This window comes from Hypanus sabinus, chromosome 6, assembly GCF_030144855.1.
Source record: "Hypanus sabinus isolate sHypSab1 chromosome 6, sHypSab1.hap1, whole genome shotgun sequence".
Taxonomy (NCBI): domain Eukaryota; kingdom Metazoa; phylum Chordata; class Chondrichthyes; order Myliobatiformes; family Dasyatidae; genus Hypanus; species Hypanus sabinus.
In genome coordinates, this window is record NC_082711.1 from 7,242,058 (window position 1) to 7,265,970 (window position 23,913).

The 23,913-nt window shown below is 45.1% G+C and overlaps 1 protein-coding gene across 1 annotated transcript in view; it reads left to right on the top strand.

Annotated features, from left to right (window-relative positions):
• Positions 1-12,256: 12,256 nt before the first annotated feature.
• zgc:63863 (uncharacterized protein LOC393372 homolog) overlaps positions 12,257-23,913 on the top strand; it is a 55,785-nt gene continuing 44,128 nt past the window's right edge. Inside the window, exons 1-3 of the mRNA XM_059971632.1 lie at positions 12,257-12,484; positions 13,689-13,874; positions 19,908-19,988. Of these exons, the coding sequence (XP_059827615.1) occupies positions 12,397-12,484; positions 13,689-13,874; positions 19,908-19,988 (355 nt within the window). The 5' untranslated portion in view covers positions 12,257-12,396. The remainder of the gene's footprint in view (positions 12,485-13,688; positions 13,875-19,907; positions 19,989-23,913) is intronic.

Genomic DNA, 23,913 nt, shown 5'->3' on the forward strand with positions numbered 1-23,913 from the left:
TCATTTTAGTGAACTCCAAAACCTGCACAACCAAAGCGTGCTCAAAATCCTTTCAAAACAACATCATCAGACCAGCCTCTGAAAGTGAAACTCCAACTCAGTGTTGGTGGTTGTAAATTATGTACATTTCTCCCAATTACTCTACCCTACAATGTCACCATATACAACCTCGAGTTAATTTTCTTGCAGGCATAGTCAACCAATCCATCATAGAATAATAACTGTAATACTGTGGTGAACTACATATACCTGTCTGGACACGCCCCCTGCTGACTGCTCCTGCGGCTCCTCCCACAGACCCCGGTATAAAGGCGATTGGAGCCACAGACCCTTCCTGGGTGTCCAACCAGTGTGCATCTATGGACTGTGGGAGAAAACCGGAGCACCTGGAGGAAACCCACAAGGTCACAGGGAGAATGTTTGAATGCTTGACAGACAGCAGTGGAATTGAACCTGGGTTTCAAGCACTGTAATAGCATTCCACTAACTGCTACACTACTCAAAAATGAGAGATTAATTTAAAAGAGACCTACAGATATTTAAGGGAAAGAGATACAATTGCACCTACGAACACATACAACTTTCATATGTGGGTTTCTAGCACTGTATAGCACTCCACTAGCCACTACACTATGAAAATGATTCCAGGATTGAATGGCTTGTCATATGAAGAGGGTTTGATGGCTCTTGGTCTGTACTCAGAGGAATTCGGAAGAATGAGGGGTGACCTCTTTGAAACCTATTGAATGGTGAAAGGACTTGATAGAGGGGATGTTTCCTATGGTGGGAGAGTCTTAGATCAGAGGACACAGTCTCAGAGTAGAACAGAAAAGAGGAGGAATTTCTTTAGCCAGGGCGTGGTGAAGCTGTCGAATTCTTTGCCACAGGCAGCTGTGGAGGCCAAGTCTTTATGTACATTTACGGCAGAGGTCAATAGATTCTTGATCAGTCAGGGGATGAAGGGATACAGGGAGAAGGCATGAGACTGGGGCTGAGAGGAAATGGATTAGCTATGATGAAATGATGGAGTAGACGAAAGGGCCAAATAGCCTAATTCTGCTCCTATATTTTGTGGTCTTAGGGTCAAGGAGAGATATAGGAGGTAACTTTTTCACATGGAGGGTGGTGGGTACGTGGAACAGGAAGCAGTAGAGGTGGGTACAATGACAACACAGAAGACACTTGGACATGTACATAGACAGAAAAATGGTTCTCAACCCAAAACGTGACTGTCCATTCCCCAGCACAGATGCTGCCTGACCTGCTGAGTTCCTCCTCCAGCTTTTAGTGTGTGGCTCATGAATAGGAAAGGGTTAGACAGATGCAGACAAATCGCGGGCAAGTGCTAACAGCACAGGTAAGCAACTTGTCAAGATCATTTCTCACCACTGCTCTGGTTATTAATAGTGTGACACCACCTACTTTTTCAGTGTGTCTGTCCTCCTTAAAAGTCAAATCTCCTGGAATATTTGTGTAAAGGGGGTTTCTTTTTTCTTTGTTACTGTGTATGTAATCAAAATGGCTTCTTCGTTTTGTTAAAAGCAGAAATGCTTCTTTGTTGCGAGAGAGTGCTGGAAGCTTGTTTGGGTTAAAATTTACTGATAACGAGAATTGTATTCCTTTGTAAACCAATTGGGATTAATGTTGTTCTTTCTTCTGAGTCTGTAAGCTATTGTTGGCGGGCTTTTGGGGAGATCGGCGCGAGGGGGTGAGAGAGAGAGGACGCGATGCTGTAAACTGGGCAAGGAACGGACCCCAAGCGGGGGTCCGAGGCCAGGAGGTACTCCGAGGAGAGGAGATGAAGCTAGATGTGCTTGGTTGACCACTTTGGATGGTCCTGAGCTGCAAGTCGAGGAGTTCGGAGGGTCCTGAGCTGCGAGTCAAGGAGTTCAGAGGGTCCTGAGCTGCGAGTCAAGGAGTTCGGAGGGGATCGAATGGTGGCCAGAAGACTTCAGTAATTGAGCTCCAACAGTTGTGCACGAAGTGGTTTGGACTTTGATAAGTTTGGCGCCTTTTCTTTATTTTTTTCTTCATGTATACTGTAACGTTATTAATCACTTAGTTATAGTAACCTTTATAAATTGTACTCATTTCATCGCTTATGGTGTACTGTCTGTTTTTGGGCGAGGTGGGGACATCACACAGCATCCACACCAGCTGATTACCCAGTTTGGCGGGGCCGAAGGCTGCTACCCCTAGATGGAAGCGAGCTGAGTGAGCCTGAGGCGACCCAGGGGTTACATTTGAATCCTAGTTCTGGTCACCCTACAGCCACATTTCTGTAATGATAGCAAAATCATGCCCTTTCCTTTCTATCTCTGCCATTATCTAATTTACCTTGGTGATCATTCAAACAGACGTCCTTAATTCTGCCCTTTAAATATTTAAATAATTCTGAACTGTGATCTCCTTTGTTGCCTGACTTTGTTCGATTTCTTCAATTTCTACTTCGCTCCTTCCTGAAACCCTTTGAGGTTTCCACTCCCATGCTAAATAAGTTTGCAACTTCCCTTTTTCATCATAACAATTTTACTTTGATTGTGCCGCGAGTTTTCCCATGGTCAGAATCAGAATAAGGTTTAGTATCGCTGATATATGGTATAAGCACGAGAAATTCTGCAGGTGTTGGAAATCCAAAACACCACGCACAAAATGCTGGGGGCATTCAGCAGGCCAGGCAGCTTCTACAGGGAGGAATGTTCTAGGCTGAGATCTTCATCAGGATTAGAAAGTAAAGGGAAAAAACACCAGAATGAAAGGGTGGGGAGGGGAAGTAGGATAGCTAGAAGGTGATAGGTGAAGCTGTGGGGGAGGAATCTGATAGGAGAGGAGAGTGGACCATCGGAGAAAGAAAAGGAGGAGGGGACGCAGTTGAGAAGAGGTAAGAGGCCAGAGTGAGGAATAAAAGAAGAGGGGAGAGGGAGGGAAAAATATTTTTACTGGAAGGAGAAATCAATGTTCATGCCCTCAGGTTGGAGGCTACCTAGATGGAATGAATTGCTCCTCCACCCTGATGGATGCCTCCTCATGGCATGAGAGTAGGCTGTGGAACAAAATGTCAGAACAGGAATGGGAATTAAAATGTTTGGCCACTGGAAATTCTGCTTTTTGCGGATGGAGCGAAGGTGCTCGATGAAGATATGTTATCAGTTTTTTTAGCAGCAGCAGCACAATCCAAGACAAACAATGACTATTAATGATGATATGGGACCAAAGGCTCCTGTTGAAGGAGGTACAGGAGCATCAGGTCCCACATCATCAAATTATTACTCTATAACCAGCATGGCTAACTTCACTGACTACCACTCTGAACTGATTCCACAACTGATGGACTCACATTCAAGGACTCTACAACTCATGTTCTCAGTATTATTTACTTACTATTTATTTAATTATTTGTATTTGCACATTTTGTCTTACATGTGTTGGCTGTTTGTCAGTCATTCTGTGTAATTTTACGTTTGTACATTGATTCTATTGTATTTATTTGCCTGCAGGAAAATGTATCTCAGGGTAGTACAGGGTGACATGCATGTATTTTGATAATATATTTACTTTAAACTTGAACTTTGAATTTTTGTAAGTTAGTAAAATAAATAGAGCAAAAGATGAAAAACGAGACAGTGTTCATGCGCACATGGACCTTTCAGAAATCTGATGGCGGGGGGGGGGGGGGGGTGGGGAAGCTGTTTCTGAATCATTGAGTGTGCATCTTCAGGCTCTTATACTTCCTCCTTGGTGGTAGTAATGTAAGAGGGCCCATCCTTGATGGTGTGGGTCCTTAATGATGGTTGCTCCCTTCTTAAGTTACTGCTCCTTAAAGAACTCTTTGATAGAAGGGAGGGTTATGTCCATGAGGCTACGATTCTCTGTATGCTCTTTCATTGGAGACTCAATACCAGGTTGTGTTGCAAGTGTAGGGTCATAGAGCACTGAGGCACAGAAACAGGCTATTCAGCCTATCTAATCCATGCCAACGTGATCTTGTGCCTAGTCCCAACTACCTGCACACAAATCATGGCCCTCCATACCCCTCCCATCCATGTACCTATACAAATTTACCCTAAATCTTGAAATGAAGTCCGCATCCACTGGCAGTTCATTCCACGTTCACCACCTACTGAGGGAAGGAGCTCCCCCTCAGATTCCCCTTAAATATTTCACCTTTCACCCTTAACCCAGCCTCAGTGGAAAAAGCCAGTTTGCATTTACCCTATCTATACCCCTCATAAAACAAGATCAGAAAAAGACCATAAAACCATAAGATAAAGGAGCAGAAGTCGGCCATTCAGCCCATCAAGTCTGCTCTGCCATTTCATCATGAGCTGATCCAATCTTCCCTTTAGTCCCATTCCCCCGCCTTCTCACCATAACCTTTGATGCCCTGACTACTCAGATTCCTATCAACCTCTGCCTTAAATATACCCAGTGACTTGGCCTCCACTGCTGCCTGTGGCAACAAATTCCATAGATTCACCACCCTCTGGCTAAAAAATTTTTTTCGCATCTCTGTTCTGAATGGGCGCCCTGCAATTCTCAAGTCATGTCCTCTCGTACTAGACTCCCCCACCATGGGAAACAACTTTGCCACATCCACTCTGTCCATGCCTTTCAACATTCTAAATGTTTCCATGAGGTCCCCCCTCATTCTTCTAAACTCCAAGGAGTACAGTCCAAGAGCGATCAAACGTTCCTCATATGTTAACCCTCTCATTCCTGGAATCATTCTAGTGAATCTTCTCTGAACCCTCTCCAATATCAGCACATCCTTTCTTAAGTAAGGAGCCCAAAACTTGCACACAGTATTCCAAGTGATGTCTTACCAGTGCCTTATAGAGCCTCAACATCACATCCCTGCTCCCATACTCTATTCCTCTAGAAATGAATGCCAACATTGCATTCGCCTTCTTCACCACCGACTCAACCTGGAGGTTAACCTTAAGGGTATACTGCACGAGGACTCCCAAGTCCCGTTGCATCTCAGAACTTCGACTTCTCTCCCCATTTAAATAATAGTCTGCCCATTTATTTCTTCTACCAAAGTGCATGACCGTACACTTTCCAACATTGTAATTCATTTGCCACTTCTTTGCCCATTCCCCCAATCTATCCGTCTCTCTGCAGACTTTCTGTTTCCTCAGCACTACTGGCACTATCTTTTTATCATCAGCAAACTTAGCCACAAAGCCATCTATTCCATAATCCAAATCATTGATGTACAACGTAAAAAGAAGCGGCCCCAACATGGATCCCTGTGGAACACCACTGGTAACTGGCAGCCAACCAGAATGGGATCCCTTTATTCCCACTCTGTTTCCTGCCAATTAACCAACGCTCTATCCACGTATGTAACTTTCCCGTAACTCCATGGGCTCTTATCTTGTTTAGCAGCCTCATTATAAAAAGCTGGACATTATTTGGCAGGTTAGGCCACAGTCACACACACAAAATTCTTGAGAAACGCAGCAGGCCAGGCAGTGATCACAGAAATTAATAAACAATCATCTTTTCGGGCTGAGGCCCTTCATCTGGACTGGAAAGAAAGGGGCAAGCCAAAATAAGACGGTGGGGGAATAGAAGGAAAACAAGCTAGAAGGTTATAGGTGAAGCCAGGTGGGTGGGGAGGCAGGATGAGGTAAGAAGCTGGGAGGCGATAGGTGGAAAAGGGAAAGGGCTGGAGAAGAAGGATTCTGAAAGGAGAGGAGAGTGGACCATGTTCGAAAGGTCACAGGGGAGGTGCTAGTTGAAGAAAAAGGTAAGAGGCCAGTGGGGAAATGTAGAAGAGGGAAGGGGAAGGGGGTAGAATTGCCGGAAGATGAAGTAATCGATGTCCGTGTCATCAGGTTGGGCCACATCCGTGGGAAAAGAAACAGATTCAAAAGTTCGGATTGTGGACCCGATGTCAGAACGGTAGATGAGTCAACAGGAGTTTGTAAGCGTGTGGGGAGGGTGGGAAAAGTGATGTCTCTGATCAGGCAAAATCAGGTTGAGCATGGAGAGAAGGTGTAAACAGATCCATGGATTGGAAATGCGGCAAGGGAAATGGCAGATGGAGTTTAATCCAGACAGGTGTTTAGGGTTGCACCTTGGGAGACGGGAAATAGAATCAGATTTATTATGTCATGAGATTTGTTGTTTTGCAGTTGAAATACATAAAATGGCTATAAATTACAATAACAAGCAAATAGTGCAAAAAAGGAGCAAAATAGTGAGGGAGTGTTCATGCATTCACTGTCCCTTCAGAAATCTGATTACAGAGGGGAAGATGCTGTTCCTGAAACATTGAGTGTGGGTCTTCAGGCTCCTGATCCTCCTCCCTGATGGTAGCAATGAGAAGAGGACAGATCCACAATGGTAAAGATCTTCATGATGGATGCTGCCTTTTTGAGGCATCAGGTTTGGAAGATACCCTCGATGCTGAGGAGGTTAGTACCCGTGATGAAGATGGCAGAGTGAACAACTTCCTGCATTTTGTTTCGGATCCTGTGCAGAGGCCCCTCTGTACCAGATGGTGATGTGCAACCAGTTAGAATGCTCTCCATGATGCTCTCCAAGGGGAGAGTAGACAGTTAATAGCGGCACCCTTAACAGTATTGATTGCAGAGAGATCTCGGAGTCCATCTCTCTCTGAAAGAGGCTCCACAATTGGGTAGGCTGTAACAAAGGTGTACGGGATATTTATAACATAGAACATAGGACAATAAACCACAGGAACATAACTCTGAAATGGTCAATCTTTCTCATCCCATAGGTGTGACACAACCTGCTGAGTATCCCCAGCATTTTCTGCTTTTGCTTTAGTTTCTGTTCTGCCTCAGTTTGAGGAAAATAATTCCAGTGAAAACAATTCACTTCAACTCTAGAGCCCTGGTTGAATGGTGCTGCATAAAAACCTCTCATTCATGTGTCCCAAATCTATGCTTTAGAGTTGGGGGTAATGTATTAGGATGGATAGAGAATTGGTTAACTAACAGAAAGCAGAGATTTGGGATACATGGGTGTTAGTCCGGTTGGCAATCAGTAGTGGGAGGTGTGCCACAGGGTCGCTGCTAGGCACACAACTGTTCACAATATATGTATATTAACAATCTGAAGGAGGGGACCAGTGTAGTGTATCTAAGTTTGCCGATGATACTAAATTGAGTGGAAAAGCAAATAGTGCAGAAGATACGGAGAGTCTGCAGAGAGATAGAGACAGGTTAAGTGAGTGGGCAAGGGTCTAGCAGATGGAGTACAATGTTGGTAAATGGGAGAAGGATCTACTGACTTTGGAACTGGTGCAGAGGAGGTTCACCATGTTGATTTCAGAGATGAGCGGGTTATAATATGAGGAGAGCTTGAGTCACCTGGGACTGTACTCACTGGAATTTAGAAGAATGAGAGAAGATCTTATAGAAACATATAAAATTCTGAAAGGGTTTGATAAGGTAGACAGGAAAGTTGTTTCCACTGGTAGGTGAGACTAGAAGTAGGGGACATAGCCTCAAGATTCAGGGGAGTAGAGTTAGGACGGAAATGAGGAGGAACTGATTATCCCAGAGAGTGGTGACCCCAAAAGACCCATAGGTGAAGTGTTGCCTCACCTAGAACGACTTTTTAGGGCCTGAATGGTAGTAAGGGAGGAGGTGTAGGGGCAGGTGTAGCACTTGTTCCATATGCAGGAATAAGTGCCAGGAGGGAGATCAGTGGAGAAGGACGAATGGACATGGGAGTCGAGTAGCGAGTGATCCCTGGGGAAAATGGGGGGGGGGGCAGGGTGGAGGGAAGGATGTGCTTGGCGGTGGGATCCTGTCAGAGATGGTGGAAGTTATGGAGTTATGTGCTGAAGTCAGAGGTTGGTGGGATGGCAGGTGAGGACAAGGCAAGCCATACCACTGGTGGGGTGATGAAGTTGATGAGCCCTGAATGGGTGCAGGAAGCAGCACCAATGCAGTTGTTGATGTAGTGTAGGAAAAGTTGAGGAGCGACACCGGAGTAGGGCTTGGAAGAGCACTCATAATGTGCCGGAGGAACTCAGCAGATCGGATAGCATCTAAGGAGAGGAATAAGACCTGCAGAGGTCTACAAAACCATCCTCTCAAAAACATCAAAAAAACCATGGGATTCTGCAGATGCTGGAATTCCAGAGCAACACACATACTGCTGGAGGAACTCTACGGATCAGGCAGCATCTACGGAGAAGAATAAACAGTCGATTTTTTGGGCTGAGAATCATTTGTAGCTCTCCTGAGTACCGATGAAAGGTCTTGGTCTGAAACTTCGACTGTTTATTCTTCTCTGTAGATGCTGCCTGATCTGTTGAATTCCTTTTGTGCGTGTTGCTTTCCAAGATGTCAATGGAGTCAATGCTTTGGGTGAAACCTTTCATCAGAACTCATGAGAAAGTGCAGGTAGGTCTTAGAGATCTGAAAATGCAAGGGAGGGGTGAACTGAAAAAAAACTGCAACCACTAGAATAAAAGATGGCCCTTCAGCCCATCCAAATCTCTTTATTACCAGTCTGTGAAACAGACCAGAATTGATTGTGCCAAGCATAAAACACAGGGCAATACCAGAACAGACAACACAATAGCAACCAATAATAACACAAACAGACATGAGCAATCAACAATTAGCTGAACATGTGCAAATGTCAATAATCAAACAAAAAAAAGTGAACATATGAACAGATTAAATAATTATCAACAGAACAAGGAGGACAGGAAAGACCATTTAACAGATGATGTTCAGGGGCAGTTAGGATATTGCACCTGAGTGAGCTTTGTCGAGAAGCTGGAAACCTACAGGAAAGAAGTTTCAGAGATGGCTTGTGGTCCTGGTGGTGATGGACTTAAAGGAAAAAGTGCCAGGCAAACTCAAAAGTGGATAAGTCACCTGGACCAGATGGACTACATCCCAGAGTCCTGAGAGAGGTTGCTGAAGAGATAACGGATGCATTGGTTATGATCTTTCAAGCATCACTTGATTCTGACATGGTCCCGGAGGACTGGAAGATTGAAAATGTCACTCCGCTCTTTAAGAAGGGAGGAGGGCAAAAGAAAGGAAATTATAGTCCAGTTAGCCAAACCTCAGTGGTTGGGAAAGTGTTGGAGTCCATTATTAAAGACGAAGTTTCGGGGTACTTGGAGACCAATGATAAAATAAGTCAAAGTCAGCATGGTTTCTGTCAGGGGAAATCTTGCCTGACAAATTAGATAGAATTCTTCAAGGAAGTAACAAGCAGGGTGGACAACGGATAGGCAGTGGACGTCGTTTACTTGGATTTTCAGAAAGCATTTGATAAAGATGCTACACATGAGGCTGCTTAACAAGATAAAATCCTATGGCGTTACAGGAAAGATTACTGGCAAGAATAGTGGAATGGCTGACAGGCAGGAGGCAGTGAGTAGGAATAAACAGGGCCTTTCTGGTTAGCTGCTAGTGACCAGTGTTGTTTCCTCAAGGGTCGGTATTGGAACCGCTGCTTTTCACATTGTTTGTCAGTGATTTAGATAATGAAATTGATGGCTTTGTGGCAAAATTTGTGAATGATAAGAAGATAGTTGGAGGGGTAGGTAGTGCTGAGGAAGCAATGCGATTGCAGCAGGACTTAGACAAATTGAAGGCTATGGGTAACCCTAGGTAATTTCTAAAGTAAGTACATGCTCAGCACAGCATTGTGGGCCACAGAGCCTGTATTGTGCTGCAGGTTTTCTATGTTTATAAATTAGAAGAACGGCAAAAAGTGGCAGATGGAATATAGTGTTCAGACATGTATGATAATGCATTTTGGTAAAAGGAACAATAGTGCAGACTATTGTCTAAATGGGGAGAAAATTCAAACATCAGAGGTACAGAGGGACTTAGGAGTCCTTGGACAGGAGCCCCCAGAAGTTTAGTTTAGTGGTTGAGTCTGTGGTAAAGAAGGCAAATGCAGTGTTACCATTTATTTCAAGAGGAATACTGTAGAACAATCTCTTTTCCCTCCTGCCATCTGGGAAAAGGCTCTGAAGCATTCGGGCTCTCACAACCAGACTATGTAACAGTTTCTTCCCCCAAGCTATCAGACTCCTCAATACCCAGAGCCTGGACTGATACCTTGCCCTGTTGTCCTGTTTATTATTTATTGTAATGCCTGCACTGTTTTTGTGCACTCTATGCAGTCCTGTGTAGGTCTGTAGTCTAGTGTAGCTTTCTCTGTGTTGTTTTTTTTTAAATTTTGTAGTTCAGTCTAGTTTTTTGTACTGTGTCATGTAACACCATGGTCCTGAAAAAAAGCTGTCTCATTTTTACTACACACTGTACCAGCAGTTATGGTCAAAATGACAATAAAAGTGACTTGACTTGACTTGATAATGCTGACACTTTATTAGTCAGGCCGCAGTTGGAGAATTGTCAACAGTTTTGTGCCCCATATCTCAGAAAGAATGTATTGTCATTGAAAAGAATATAGCGGAAGTTCATGGGAATTATTTTGGGAATGAAGATATGAGGAGCATTGGCAGCTTTGGGCCTATACCCACTGAAATTTAAAAGAATGGCGAGAATTTCATTGAAACTTACTGAAAGTTGAAAGGACTAGATCGGGTGGATGTGGAGAGGATATTTCCTGTGGTGGGGATATCCAGACTAGAGGGCACAGCCTCAAAATTGAAGGGTGACTATTTAGAATAGAGTTAAGGAGTAATTTATTTAGCTAGAGAGTAGTGAATCTGTGGAATGCTCTGCCACAGACTGCAGTGGAGGCCAAGTCCATGGTTATAGTTGATCATCTCCTGATCGGTCAAGTCATGTCATTCTAATACCTAACTCACCTCCCCCCAGACAGATCCTTAATCCCAGTTGAAGGTCAGCTAGCCCCCGGTGGGCGAAGGGAACACTTCAAAGATAACATCAACAACAGGCTGAAGACATTCAACATTACATCTAAAATCTGGGAGGACCTTGCACTCAATAGATACACCTGGAGGAAATCTGCTCAAGAGGGGGCTGCACTACATGGGAGCGACCTCCATTTTGCCACAGAGAACAAGCGAAAATCCAAAAGACCCAAACGCTAACCACAGCCACCACTCATACGAGTCCACACTGTACAGAACCTGTGGCCCCTGAAGACCCACCAATGGACAGCTCCTTAAAAGAGCACATTACACTCAACTCAAGCGATCACGCCATCAATAACTCTGAGACGTAGGTTAAGGTAGGCTTTTATTGGCTGGAAGAAAGCAGAAGCAGCAAATGAACATCCTGGAGATTGAGGAAGGGTCTGTGGTTCCAATCGCCTTTATACCAGGGTCAGTGGGAGGAGCCACAGGAGCAGTCAGCAGGGGGCGTGTCCAGACAGGTAGACATAGTTCACCACGGCTACTGACAGCATTCCCTCTAAACTGCGTGGGTGTGTGGCCATGCTGGAACTGCAATGCTCCCGCACACAGTCTTTGCTGCTGCACAACTGGAATTAATGTTTCAATAAAATGCCATATTGTTTTCAGGCGCGTGAAAAAGTCCTGCTCAGAGCAATGGTTGGTCCGTACAGTTGTAAAAATAAAAATTAGAGTTAACGTTGCCTAGATTGGAGAGCTTTAGTTATAATCTAGAAACTGGATACCCTTGGTTCTCGGAAGCAATGCTGAGGGGTGACATGATAGAGTTGTATAAAGTTATGAGCATCTGTCTCTTGGTGTAGGGCGCAGGTTTAGGAGAGAAGAGGGTTTAAATTTGGACCTGAGGGGCAACATTGTCACACAAAGAATAGCTGGTGTCTGAACTGAATGCCAGAAGCAGCAACAGCCATAACTTATGTCAGTGACAATAACCTGATTCTTAACAGTAACAACGTTTAAGAGGTGTTTGGACAGGTACTGCATTGAATTGTAGTCAAAGTTCCATCTTTTATTTTTACAGCTGTGCAGACTAATTATTGCTCTGAGCAAGGCGATTTCTGTGGGTTACGTACATCTAAATATTGCACTTTATTCTACATTCTTCTGTAGTTTACCTCAAAGCACCAGGTAGAGATCGGGATGCAAGACAAGCTTTTCATTGTACATGTAATAAAACATTTCCAAGTTATCACCGAAGAGTAATGCAAAATAACTGTTTATTTTCAATGCCATCTCCAATGTTCCCCCGACTCGAGTTACGCTTCATTTCCGAGAAACCCAGGGCTACACGCAACACAAAGGGGCGGTGCGACGGGTATTGATTGACACCCATATAAAGGAATTAACATCGAAGGTGGCGTAGACACTTGGCGCGGGTTGGTCAGAAGTGGACCAATCAGACGGCGGAGAGGGTTGAGGCTGCTGACGGAGCCGGTAACGGGAGGTGAGAGATGGCGGCGCCGCCGCTGCTGCTGCTGAACTGGCGGCAGGAGTGCTCGGTGGGTCACTGACGTTCAGGCCACACGGCAGGCACCATGAGCGGCCGCAGGAGCAGGCGGCCGAGTGTGAGCGGGCGGGAGGCGGTCAGTAACGGCCAGAGCGGAGCTCGGCGGGGCGGCGCAGGTAGGCGCTGCTGACGTCATTCGCGGCCCTCGGGCAACGGGCAGGTGGGAGGAGAGGGAGATGTTTAATTGTCATTTATCCTCGCGCTTATCTGCATTAGGGCCTTAAATAATCCCATTCACTCTCCACTCTATCATCCATTTCAATTGTTATTCTCAAATTGGGTTTTGCAGAGAAATGTGTCACTTACATCAATGATCAATACAGTCCGAGGATGTGCTGGGGGCAGCCCGCAAGTGTCAACTATTTTCCCCGTGCCTACGTAGCATGTCCACAGTTTACTAGCCCAATTGTCTTTGAGAGTTGGGAGGAAACCTCAGGAAGCCCACACAGCCAGCAGACTGAATTGAACCCTGATCGCTGGCCCAGTAAACTGTTATGCTAGCTGCTTCGTGACTGTCTTCCTTAGCCCATTGCCCCTACTGGGGCATAGGAAGCTGACAGCAGCTAGCCAGAGTCCTCTATCCTGGGCCCAGTCTTTCAAGTTGTCCCCATCTTCGAAGATCCTTCCTCTTCCTGGGATGAGGTCTTGGTGCTTCTTTTTTGTGTTTCTGTAGCTCTGGGCTTTTATGGGATGAGGTTGTGATGGCTAGATGCCCGACCCTCCTCCTCTCATAGCCAGGCGTGGGACCATCCCTGGCAGAGTTGCAATGTGGCTAACCATGCCAGCCACATTGTAAATATAAATGATGAACACAAGAACACCCAGCACTGATCTCTGCCTGGTGTACCTCCACATTGAAGAATTTATCCTCCAACACCACTACCTTTTACATCACACCAAGGTTCAAAGTATTTCTCCGTCAACCCTCATAAAATTTATAAAATCAAGGGGGTTATGAATAAGGTGGATAGTCATAGTCTTTTAGCTAAGGATGGGGATTCCATAACTTGAGGTCTCAGATACAAGTAAGAAAGTTCACTTCTTTACACAAAAGAGGGCAAATACCTGGAATGAGCTACCAGAGGAAGTGCTTAAGGTGGCTCCAGCTGCAACTTATAAGAGGTAATTGAATAGGTCCACAGAGGAAGGTTGTGGGCAACTGGGACTCCAGTAGGGAGGGTGCTGTGGTTGGCATGAGCCAGTTGGGTCGAAGGGTCTGCTTCCTTGCTGTATTACTCTTATGACTCTACAAGGTGGCTTTCACACATCACTACAGGTGTGCTTCTGTCAAATTCTCACTCCCTGTTCTTCACCCGACAGAAGTTGAATCGAAGAAGAAGAGGAAGCTGCTGGCTATTCACCAGGCTCTGAACGATGACCCAGTGGACGTGAGAACTCTGCGGCAGTGTGCGGTCAGTGAGGGCGGCCTGCTGAGTGATGAGATCCGCAGGAAAGTCTGGCCAAAGCTGCTCAATGTGAATGTTTATGACCTCCCTCCAAAGCCAAGTAAGCTGGTGATTGGGACACTCCCTGAGTTGTGTTTTTTTTATTCAGTCTAGCATTCTCTGTATTAATCTTGATCACCAGTCCCTTCACTGTGAGGATTGGTGATGTATTCCTTCATCTTGCCCTTCCTGAAGTCCACAATCAGCTCTTTTGTCTTGCTGATGTTGAGTGCCAGGTTGATGCTGTGACACCAATCCACTAGTTGGAAAGGCAGTGTTTGGAGCAGGGGTTCACAGACCCCTTGGTTTATGGTTTTGGTCTGTGACATACAAAGGTTGTGAACCCCAGACTTAGAGGGATAGGGGCCAAATGCTGGAAATCAGGACTAGCTGGGTGGGCACCATGGTTAGTGTAGACTGGTTGGGCTGAAGGGTCTGTATTGCTTTATGACCCAACAGGTGGATAGGGAGTACAGAAGACCCTTCATCCAATGAAGCATTGAGTTTAAAAGTTGGGAAGTTATATTTGACATTTTAGTTAGGTCCCGTCTGGAGAATTGTGAGCTATTCTTCTTGCTTCATTGCGGGAAGTATGTGGCGGCTTTGAGGAGGTTCACCATCTGGATTAGAGCCTATTAGCTATAAGGGAAAGTTGGACAAACTTGAGTTTTTGTTTTATTTTGGGACACAGCAAGTTAACAGACATTGGAGGCTGAAGGGAGACCTGACAGTGGTTTGCAAAATTGAGAGGCATAGGTTGAACAGACAGTTTATCTTTTTCCTAGGGTAGAAATGTCAAATACTAGATGGCATAGACTTAAGGTGAGGTGGATATTTTGTAGGACAAGGTTTTTTTTACTGAGGGAGCTGAACAAACTGCCAGGGGAGGTGGGGAGGTAGACATGATAGTGGTATTTAAGAGGCATTTGGACAGGAACATGAACATGAAAGGATGTGTATCATGTGCAGGGAATAAGTTTAGTTTAATTTGCCATCCTGGTTGGCACAGACCTCGTGGGCCAAAGGGCCTGTTCCTGGACTCCGCTCTTCTATGAGAGGATAGAGGAAAGTTCCAGTGCGATTTCCAACGTTTGATGAAGAATCAAAGCCAGGCTTATTTGCAGTATTGTGAACTTTGTTGTTTTATGACAGCAGTACGGTGCAAAAGAGGAATCGTTAGCGGGTGTCCGTGGGTTCATTGTCAATTCAGAAATCTGACAGGGGAAGAAGCTGTTCCTAAAAAATTGACTGTGCGTATTCAGAATCCTGTATCTCCTCCTTGATGGTAGCAATGAAAGGAGGGCATGTGCTGTGTGATAAGGGTCCTTAATGATGGAGGGAGGCCGCCTTCTTGAAGTACCAACTCTTGTAGATGTGCTCAGTGGTGGGAAGGCTGGTGTCCATGATGAGAACACAATGCTGTGCAGCTTTTTCAAATTCCAGGTGGGTGGTGATGCAACCAGTCAGAATGCTCCCCTCAGTGTATCTGCAGAAATTTGCTTGAGCCTTTGATGACACACAAAATCTCCTCAAACTCCAAATGAAATGCAGCTACTGGTGCCTTCTTCATGATTGTATTAATGTGTTGGGTGCAGGATAAATCCTCTGCGATGTTGATGCCCAGAAACTTGAAGCTGTTTACTCTTTCCACTACTGACCTTCTTTGTGAGATTGGTGTGTGTTCATCCGACCTCCTCGTCAAGGGGACTGCAACCTTGTGGTTTGGAGGCTTGTGTGCCTCAGTGACCCGGAGAGCTATGTTGGCAGGAGTCAGGGCTTTATACTTTGGCACTTGGTAGGAGCACCCATGCCAACTAGGTCAAAGGATAGAGGCCAGACTAAGAGTGGTCCACCAGTCTTCCAGGTTTGGGGGTTCAGTTCAGGGCTAACAGGCCGGACAGGTAATTGTACGTAAATGGCAGAGAAGAGTCCTTCAATGTCTGAGTGGCCAAGGACAGACAGAGATAGGGGACCTTCATTGCTTCCCGAAATGCCAGCAGTGTAACGGCAGTAGGTAAGTCATAACAAGGATTTGCGTATGGGACGAGGATATTCTGTGAATGGAAGGGTTAATGTGTGAGGAGCATTTGATGACTCTCTGCCTGTACTCAATGTGAGTTTAGAAGAATGACGGAGGATCTCATTAAAACACATTGAATATTGAAAGGTCTAGATAGAGGGGATGTGGAGAGGATGTTTCCTATAGTAGGGGAGTGTAGGATCAGAGATGAGGAAAATTATCTTTAGCAAGAGTGGCTGTGTAGAGAATCATGAGCGTGTCTAGGACCAGAGGGCACAACCTCCGGATACAAGGATATTCCTTTTGAACAGACATTAGGAGGAATAATTTTTTTTTAGCCAGAGGATGGTGAATCTGTAGAATTCATTGCCACAGACGACTGTGGAGGCCTAGTCATTGGGTATATTTAAAGTGGAGGTTGATAGATTCTTGATCAGTCAGGGTGTCAAAGGTTATGGGGAGAAGGCAGGAGGATGGGGCTGAGAGGGATAATAAATTAGCCATGATAGAATGATGGAACAGACTCGATGGGCTGAGTGGCCTGGTTCTGCTTCTGTGTCTTTATGGTCTTGTATCTAGCTGCCTTTCGCTGTATGTTTTGGTATACATATGATAAATAAATAAGTCCGAAACATAATCAGAGTAACTCTTTCAGAAACCGACAAGTTTCTGATGGGAGTGGACAGATTATGTGTAGGAACGATGTCCCTGATACTGGAGAGGCAGGAACTAGGAGTCATCACCTCATTCCAAGGGGAATGCCACACAGCACTGAGATGAGTGACTTTTCTCAGTGGTGAATCTATGGAATTCTCTGCCACCAAAAACACATGAACTCTAATCATTAAACATATTCGCAAAGGAGTTGGGTACAGTTCTGAGGCGGGAAAGTTTGGATGTTTGGCTAGGGTCACGTGGAAATTGGAAAAGGCTCAGATGACCTACTCTTGCACTTGCTTTCTGTGGTTCTATAGGATGGAAGTTGGAAATGGGAGGAAATTCAGTTGTTGCAAAAGACTGTGAGATATTAGGAGCAGAATTAGGCTACTTGATTCTTCGAGTATGATCTTCCATTTCATCATGGCTAATTTATTCTCTGTGATCTTTTAACCAAGAACCTGTCAACCTCCACTTTAAATATATACCCAAAAACTTTGCCTCCACAGCTGCCTGTGGCAATGAATTCCACAGATTTACCACCCTCTGGCTAAAGAAGGTTCATAGTTGATTTCGATTACAACTTTCCCATAGCCTTCTCCAAGAAAAGTCAGTTGGAAAGTGGAAAGAAATTCCAGATGCTGGAAATCTGAAATAAAAACAGAAGATGCTGGTCATGCATCATCTGTGGAAAGAGAAAGAAAAGGAAAATTTCAGGTCCAGGATCCTTCATCCGAAATTATGTGCCCTCCATTTTAAAACTTTCGACTTCTGACACGGGCGAAATTTTAAAAGCAAAAAAAAAGATGAACAATTTCACAGCTTTGAGGTCATGGAGCCCTCTGGAGCCTTTGTTCTTTGTAGGAATTTTTTACATCCTTCCCATGAGCGTATGAGTTACCTCACACATTTCAAAGAGTACTGGGCTGGTTAATTGGCCTGTGATTAGGCTGGAGTTAAACCGGGGTTACCAGTGTGTGCTGCTGCGACCGGCTGGCCTACTTACAAAAAGGGTGCCGTGGTCGGATGATGATTAGCGTATTGCTATTACAGCTTGTGGCATTGTATTCAATTCACTTTGGTGTTCAATTCTGGAGCCCTCTAATTCTGGGTGGGTGGGTGGGGGTGTGTGTGTGTGTGCGCGCTCCCACGTTAGTAGGTTAATTGGTCATTGTAAATTGTGATTAGTGTAGGGTTAAATTGGTAGGTAGCAGGGCAGCGTGACTTACTGAACTGGACAGACAGACATACTTTATTGATCCTGAGGGAAATAGTGTTTCATTACAGTCGCACCAACCAAGAATAGTGTACAAAAATATAGTGATATAAACCATAAATAATTAAATAATAATAAGTAAATTATGCCAAGTGGAAATAAGTTCAGGACCAGTCTATTGGCTCAGGGTGTCTGACACTCCGAGGAAGGAGGTGTAAAGTTTGATGGCCACAGACAGGAATGACTTCCTATGACGCTCAGTGTTGCATCTCGGTGGAGAGAGTCTCTGGCTGAATGTACTCCTGTGCCGAACCAGTACATTATGGAGTGGATGGGAGTCATTGTCCAAGATGGCATGCAACTTGGACAGCATCCTCTTTTTAGACATCACCGTCAGAGAGTCCAGTTCCACCCCCACAACATCACTGGCCTTACGAATGAGTTTGTTGATTCTGTTGGTGTTTGCTACCCTCAGCCTGCTGCCCCAGCAGGCAACAGCAAACATGATAGCACTGGCCTCCACAGACTCGTAGAACATCCTCAGCATCGTCCGGCAGATTTTAAAGGACCTCAGTCTCCTCAGGAAGTAGAGACGGTCTTCTTGTAGACAGCTTCAGTGTTCTTTGACCAGTCCAGTTTATTGTCAGTTCGTATCCCCAGGTATTTGTAATCCTCCACCATGTCCACACTGACCCTTTGGATGGAAACACGGGTTACCGGTGCCTTAGCCCTCCTCAGGTCCACCACCAGCTCCTTAGTCTTTCTCAAATTAAGTTGCAGATGATTCTGCTCGCACCATGTGACAAAGTTTCCCACCGTAGCCCTATACTCCACCTCATCTCCCTTGCTGGTGCATCCAACTATGGCAGAGTCATCAGAAAACTTCTGAAGATGGCAAGACTCTGTGTTGTTAGTTGAAGTCTGAGGTGTAGGTGGTGAAGGGAAAGGGAGACAGGACAGTCCCAGTGCTGCTGACCACTCTCTGTTCCATACTGTATCTCTAAGTAAATAAACTCAGTGGGTCAGGCAACATTTTGAAGGCTGAGCGATGGTTGACGTGTTTGGCCAAGACTCTGCATCAGGGCCTCCATGATGGCAGTTTTGACTTGGTGACAAATACTGTATTCTGTTCTATTCTATTTCTTCTATTGTGAATGCCTGAAAGAAAATTAATCACAGTAAATTTACTTTGAACTTCAAAATATTGGATGGGGGATGTGATTTATAGAGTCCTGGAGCATGGAAACAGGAAGTAGGAAAGAGGTAAAAGGGCTGGATGGAAAGTGCTGTAAGACAGGAGAATGGTTGGTGGGACCAGAGAGAAGACTGTGGACATATTGGGAAAGGTTCTGACATGTTGGAAGAGTGTAACAACTCCTGTAGAATTGGCCTCAGGATCAAGTTCATGCTCATTGTTATCTGACTTTACGTATATACAACTAAACAAAACTATGTGCCTCTATACCACAGAGCATCCATAAAACATATCCCACACAGCACATAGACAAACTCTTACCATAAATAAGTTAATAAAATAAATTTGAAATGCTTTTAATGTGCAGCACAGGTAAACTGTACTGTAAACTGCTCGCTGTCCTAGTGATGAGACCTTGGTGGCAGGGTATTCATTAGCCTCACAGCCCGAGGGAAGAAGCTGTACCCAGTCTGGCAGTCTCAGTCCTGATGCTCCTGAACCTTCTTCCTGATGGTGGTGGGTCAGAGAGATTGTGGAATGGGTGGTAGGGAACCTCAACAATGCTTTGGCCCTTCATCTGCAGTGCCCCAGGTTTAATATCACTGGCATATGTTGTTAAATCTGATCTTTCATTTTTCTTTTTTTTCTTTTTCCAATATTTTTATTAAATTTCATATACACAAATACAGAGTTCATAAGGATACTTATTATAAATCAAAATAAGATAGCACAAAATGCAAACAATCACAGTATCCCATATTGATAATCAATCAAATAAAATGAGTGATGAAGTACACTAGTATGGTTTATTATAAAAAAAGATCTACACCCTGTACCAAGACAAAGCTGGTTGGAAAAAAAAAACAAGAGGAAAAGAAAAGAGTACTTTACCATATAGTGTTTTATAATAATAGCCAAGATCTATATTTTAATAACAATTCAAAGATTATTAAAATAGTTCAGAATGGGTCCCCATAACGTTTGAAAATCTTTCATTTTTCTTAAGGCAAGGACATACGAGAAGGTCACAAAGACTACAGCCAGGTTGTCATGGATGTACAACGGTCTCTTCGCAGGTTTCCAAATGGTGAGTATGTGAAGATTAGCTCTGCACTACTTAGGTTAAGCTACACACACAAAATGCTGGTGGAACGCAGCAGGCCAGGCAGCATCTATAGGGAGAAGCGCTGTCGACATTTCGGGCCGAGACCCTTCGTCAGGACTAACTGAAAGGAAAGATAGTAAGAGATTTGAAAGTAGGAGGGGGAGGGGAAAGTGCGAAATGATAGGAGAAGACTGGAGGGGGTGGGGTGAAGCTGAGAGCCAGAAAGGTGATTGGCAAAAGGGATACAGAGCTGGAGAAGGGAAAGGATCATGGGACTGGAGGCCTAGGGAGAAAGAAAGGGGGAGGGGAACAGCAGAGGGAGATGGAGAACAGGCAGAGTGATGGGCAGAGAGAGAAAGAAAAAAAGGGAGGGGAAAAAAACTAAATATATCAGGGATGGGGTAAGAAGGGGAGGAGAGGCATTAACAGAAGTTAGAGAAGTCAATATTCATGCCATCAGGTTGGAGGCTACCCAGCCGATATATAGTGTTGTTTTTCCAACCTGAGTGTGGCTTCATCTTGTCAGTAGAGGAGGCCGTGGATAGACATATCAGAATGGGAATGGGACGTGGAATTAAAATGTGTGGCCACTGGGAGATCCTGCTTTCTCTGATGGACAGAGCGTAGGTGTTCAGCAAAATGGTCTCCCAGTCTGCGTCGGGTCTCACCAATATATAAAAGGCCACACCGGGAGCACCGGACGCAGTATACCACACCAGCCAACTCACAGGTGAAGTGTCGCCTCACCTGGAAGGACTGTCTGGGGCCCTGAATGGTGGTGAGGGAGGAAGTGTAAGGGCAGGTGTAGCACTTGTTCCACTTGCAAGGATAAGTGCCAGGAGGGAGATCGGAGGGAAGGGATTGGGGGCGGGGGAATGAATGGATAAGGGAGTCGCATAGGGAGCGATCCCTGCAGAAAGCAGAAGGGGGGGAGGGAAAGATGTGCTTGGTAGTGGGATCCAGTTGGAAGTGGCGGAAGTTATGGAGAATTATACGTTGGATCTGGAAGCTGGTGGGGTGGAGTGGTATACTGCATCCAGTGCTCCCGGTGTGGCCTTTTATATATTCTTGGAGCTGGAGGCTTGGTTTCTTGGGGCTTCAATAACTCGGAGGCTGGAGCTTGAAGGCAGACTAGGAATTGTACATCAACATAGAACCAGGACTTATCTTAAACAAGACACTAACATGAGACTGGACAGTACATAGACATAGAGCTGGGACTTATCCTTCAACAAGCCGGGACTCAACTTTCATTCCATACCAAGGTGGGGCAGGACCATCTGTTGGGTAATGGCAGAACGGCCTGACTTACCCCACGGAGGCGAGGACTAGAGTAGACAGATTCCCCCCACAGGGCAACGTCAGAACGGCCTGACTTACCCCACGGGGCGAGGACAGGAAGAGACAAACATCAGAGAACGACAGACAGTTCCATCTCTGCATCGGGGTGCTCCGAGTCACAGTTACGGCCAGCAGCCTTGGCTGGTTACGGAAACAACCGGATCCCTACCTAGCTCGGAGTGGCTGACGGCCACCTAGCTGGCCCGGGAAACGGCTGAATCCATACCTCAATGACAGCAAGGGTCCAAGAAGCAATGGTTATCCATCCCAGCCTAAAGATGGCAAGTGGCCGTTCTAGCCTTTCACCGGCCGATTACTCCCAGCGAAGCTTGACAAGATGACCTCCCAACCACACTCAATCCCAGGGCCACTTATATTCTCAGCCCCCAAGATAAGCATTAAGTGTGTATGTTTTAAGTTCAACTGAAATAAGGGACAGCAGGAGGACCCGGAGTCCGCGGACCGGACCGTGAACCGGAATGCGCACTTCGGACTGGACCATGACACTGTTGCCCATGCAGCGGGTTCCCCCTCTCCATATCACTGATGTAGTCGAAAGGAAGGGCAAACGCTGATGCAACTTGGCACCAGTGTCATCGCAGAGGTTGCCAGAGTGAAGTTGTAAACAATATCGAACTGCCTTCAGGACCCTGGCTCCAGATTTCTTCCTTGGGGTTTACTCCCAAAGCCTTTCCCATGAGTGGGTATGGCTGCAAGGCAGCGGAGGTTTAAAATCAGCATTTCCTTCTCCAGTATATAACCATATAATGTATATAGAAATAAGACAATGTTTCTCTGAACCTGGGTGTGAAGCACAGTAGTACTCATAACACACAATATTTTGTGAAGGTAAGGATAAAATCTACAGATGAACCACACTTAAGTAACAAAGTAAGGTGCATTAATGTTAAATATTGTAAGGTATGGAAACAGGTTAACCAGTGACACTTTGTACATAATGTTCAGAAGCCTGACGGCCTGAGGAAAAACTGTTTCCCATCCTGACCGTTCTTGCTTTTATGGATTGTAGTCTCCTGCCTGATGGTAGAAAGTCAAAGAGGATGATGGATGGATGGGATCCTTAATAATACTAAAGGTCCTGTATATTCAGCACTGCTGATAAATGGCCCTGATGAATGGTAGGGAGACACCTATGATCCTCTCAGTTGTTCTCACATTCTTTTGTGGTCTGATGCTCGACTGCTCCCTTACCAGATGGAGATGCAACTTGTCAGGACACTCTCAATAGTGCTGCTGTAAAACACAGTTCAGATGGGAATGGGGAGCCTTGCTTGCCTCAGTTGTCTTAGTTGCAGAGGCATCGCTGTGCCTTCTTGTTCAGGGAGGTGATATTAACGGTGAGGTAATCTGTGATGAGAACTCCCGGGAACGTGGTGCACTTAATTCTTTCTACAGAGGAATTGTAATCATGAAGGGGTTGGTTTGTCTGTAATTTCCTGAAGTTCACAGTGATTTCCTTTGCCTTCTCCATGTTCAGGCTTATCTTGTTCTTCTCATAACAATCAACCGCTCCACTTCCTCTCTATACTCTGCCTCGTCATCGTTCTTGATCAGGAAAACCACTGTTGTGTCATCTGCAAACTTGATAACATGGTTTGAGCTGGATCCTGCAATGCAGTTGTGTGTCATCAGTGTGAACAGCAGCAGGCTGAGCACACGGCCTTGGGGAGCGCCAGCACTCCGTGTAATGGGACTAGAGACGTTGTTACCCCCACAGACAGACTGCGCAATCCTCCTTGTCTAGCTCATTTGATATGTACTGTTGAATTCCCACTGTTCTTTGCTGTATTCACATGGATAGTTCTTGATGATTCAGGAATCCTATTACCAGGACTGAGTAATTCATCCCTTAGAGTCTAATGAATCACTGTAGCAGAGACTGAGGTTGGCTATGAATACCAGAGTTTCACTAGTCCAGCGAGGACTTCAGGACAGGAGTGTAAGGTCAGAAGGCACAGCCTCATTTTTGAGGAACATCCCTTTAGAACAGGGATGGGGATTAATTTCTTCAGCCATAGGTTGGTGAATTTGTGGAATTTATTGCTGCAGTTGGCCAAGTCATTGGTTGTATTTAAAACAGAGGTTAATAGGTTCTTAATTAATAAAAGTGTCAAAGGTTACGGGGAAAAGGAAGGAGAATGGGGTTGAGAGGGGGATATAGAATGGCGGACCAGACTCAATAGGCTGAATGGCCTAATTTTTCTCCTATGTCTTATGGTCTTGAAAGCCTTCTTACTTGGAGGTTTGGAATGTGAAATTGGCCACTTGGGAAGTTAGGGAGTTATTTAGAAGGTTGAAAAGCAGGAGTTCGAGGTTACTTCCTGTACCATGTGCTAGTAAGAATTAAAAATAGGACAATAAGGCAAATGAATGCTTAGCTAAAGAGCTGGCGCAGTGGGTAGGGCTTTAGGATAATTGGAATTGGTGCTTGGACATGTTGGACCAGTAGATGGGTTATAGCTAGAGACACAAGAGTTTGCAGATTCTGATGTCTGGAGCAATAAAGGATCTCCTGGAGGAAGTTAGTGTGTTGAGCAGCATCTCT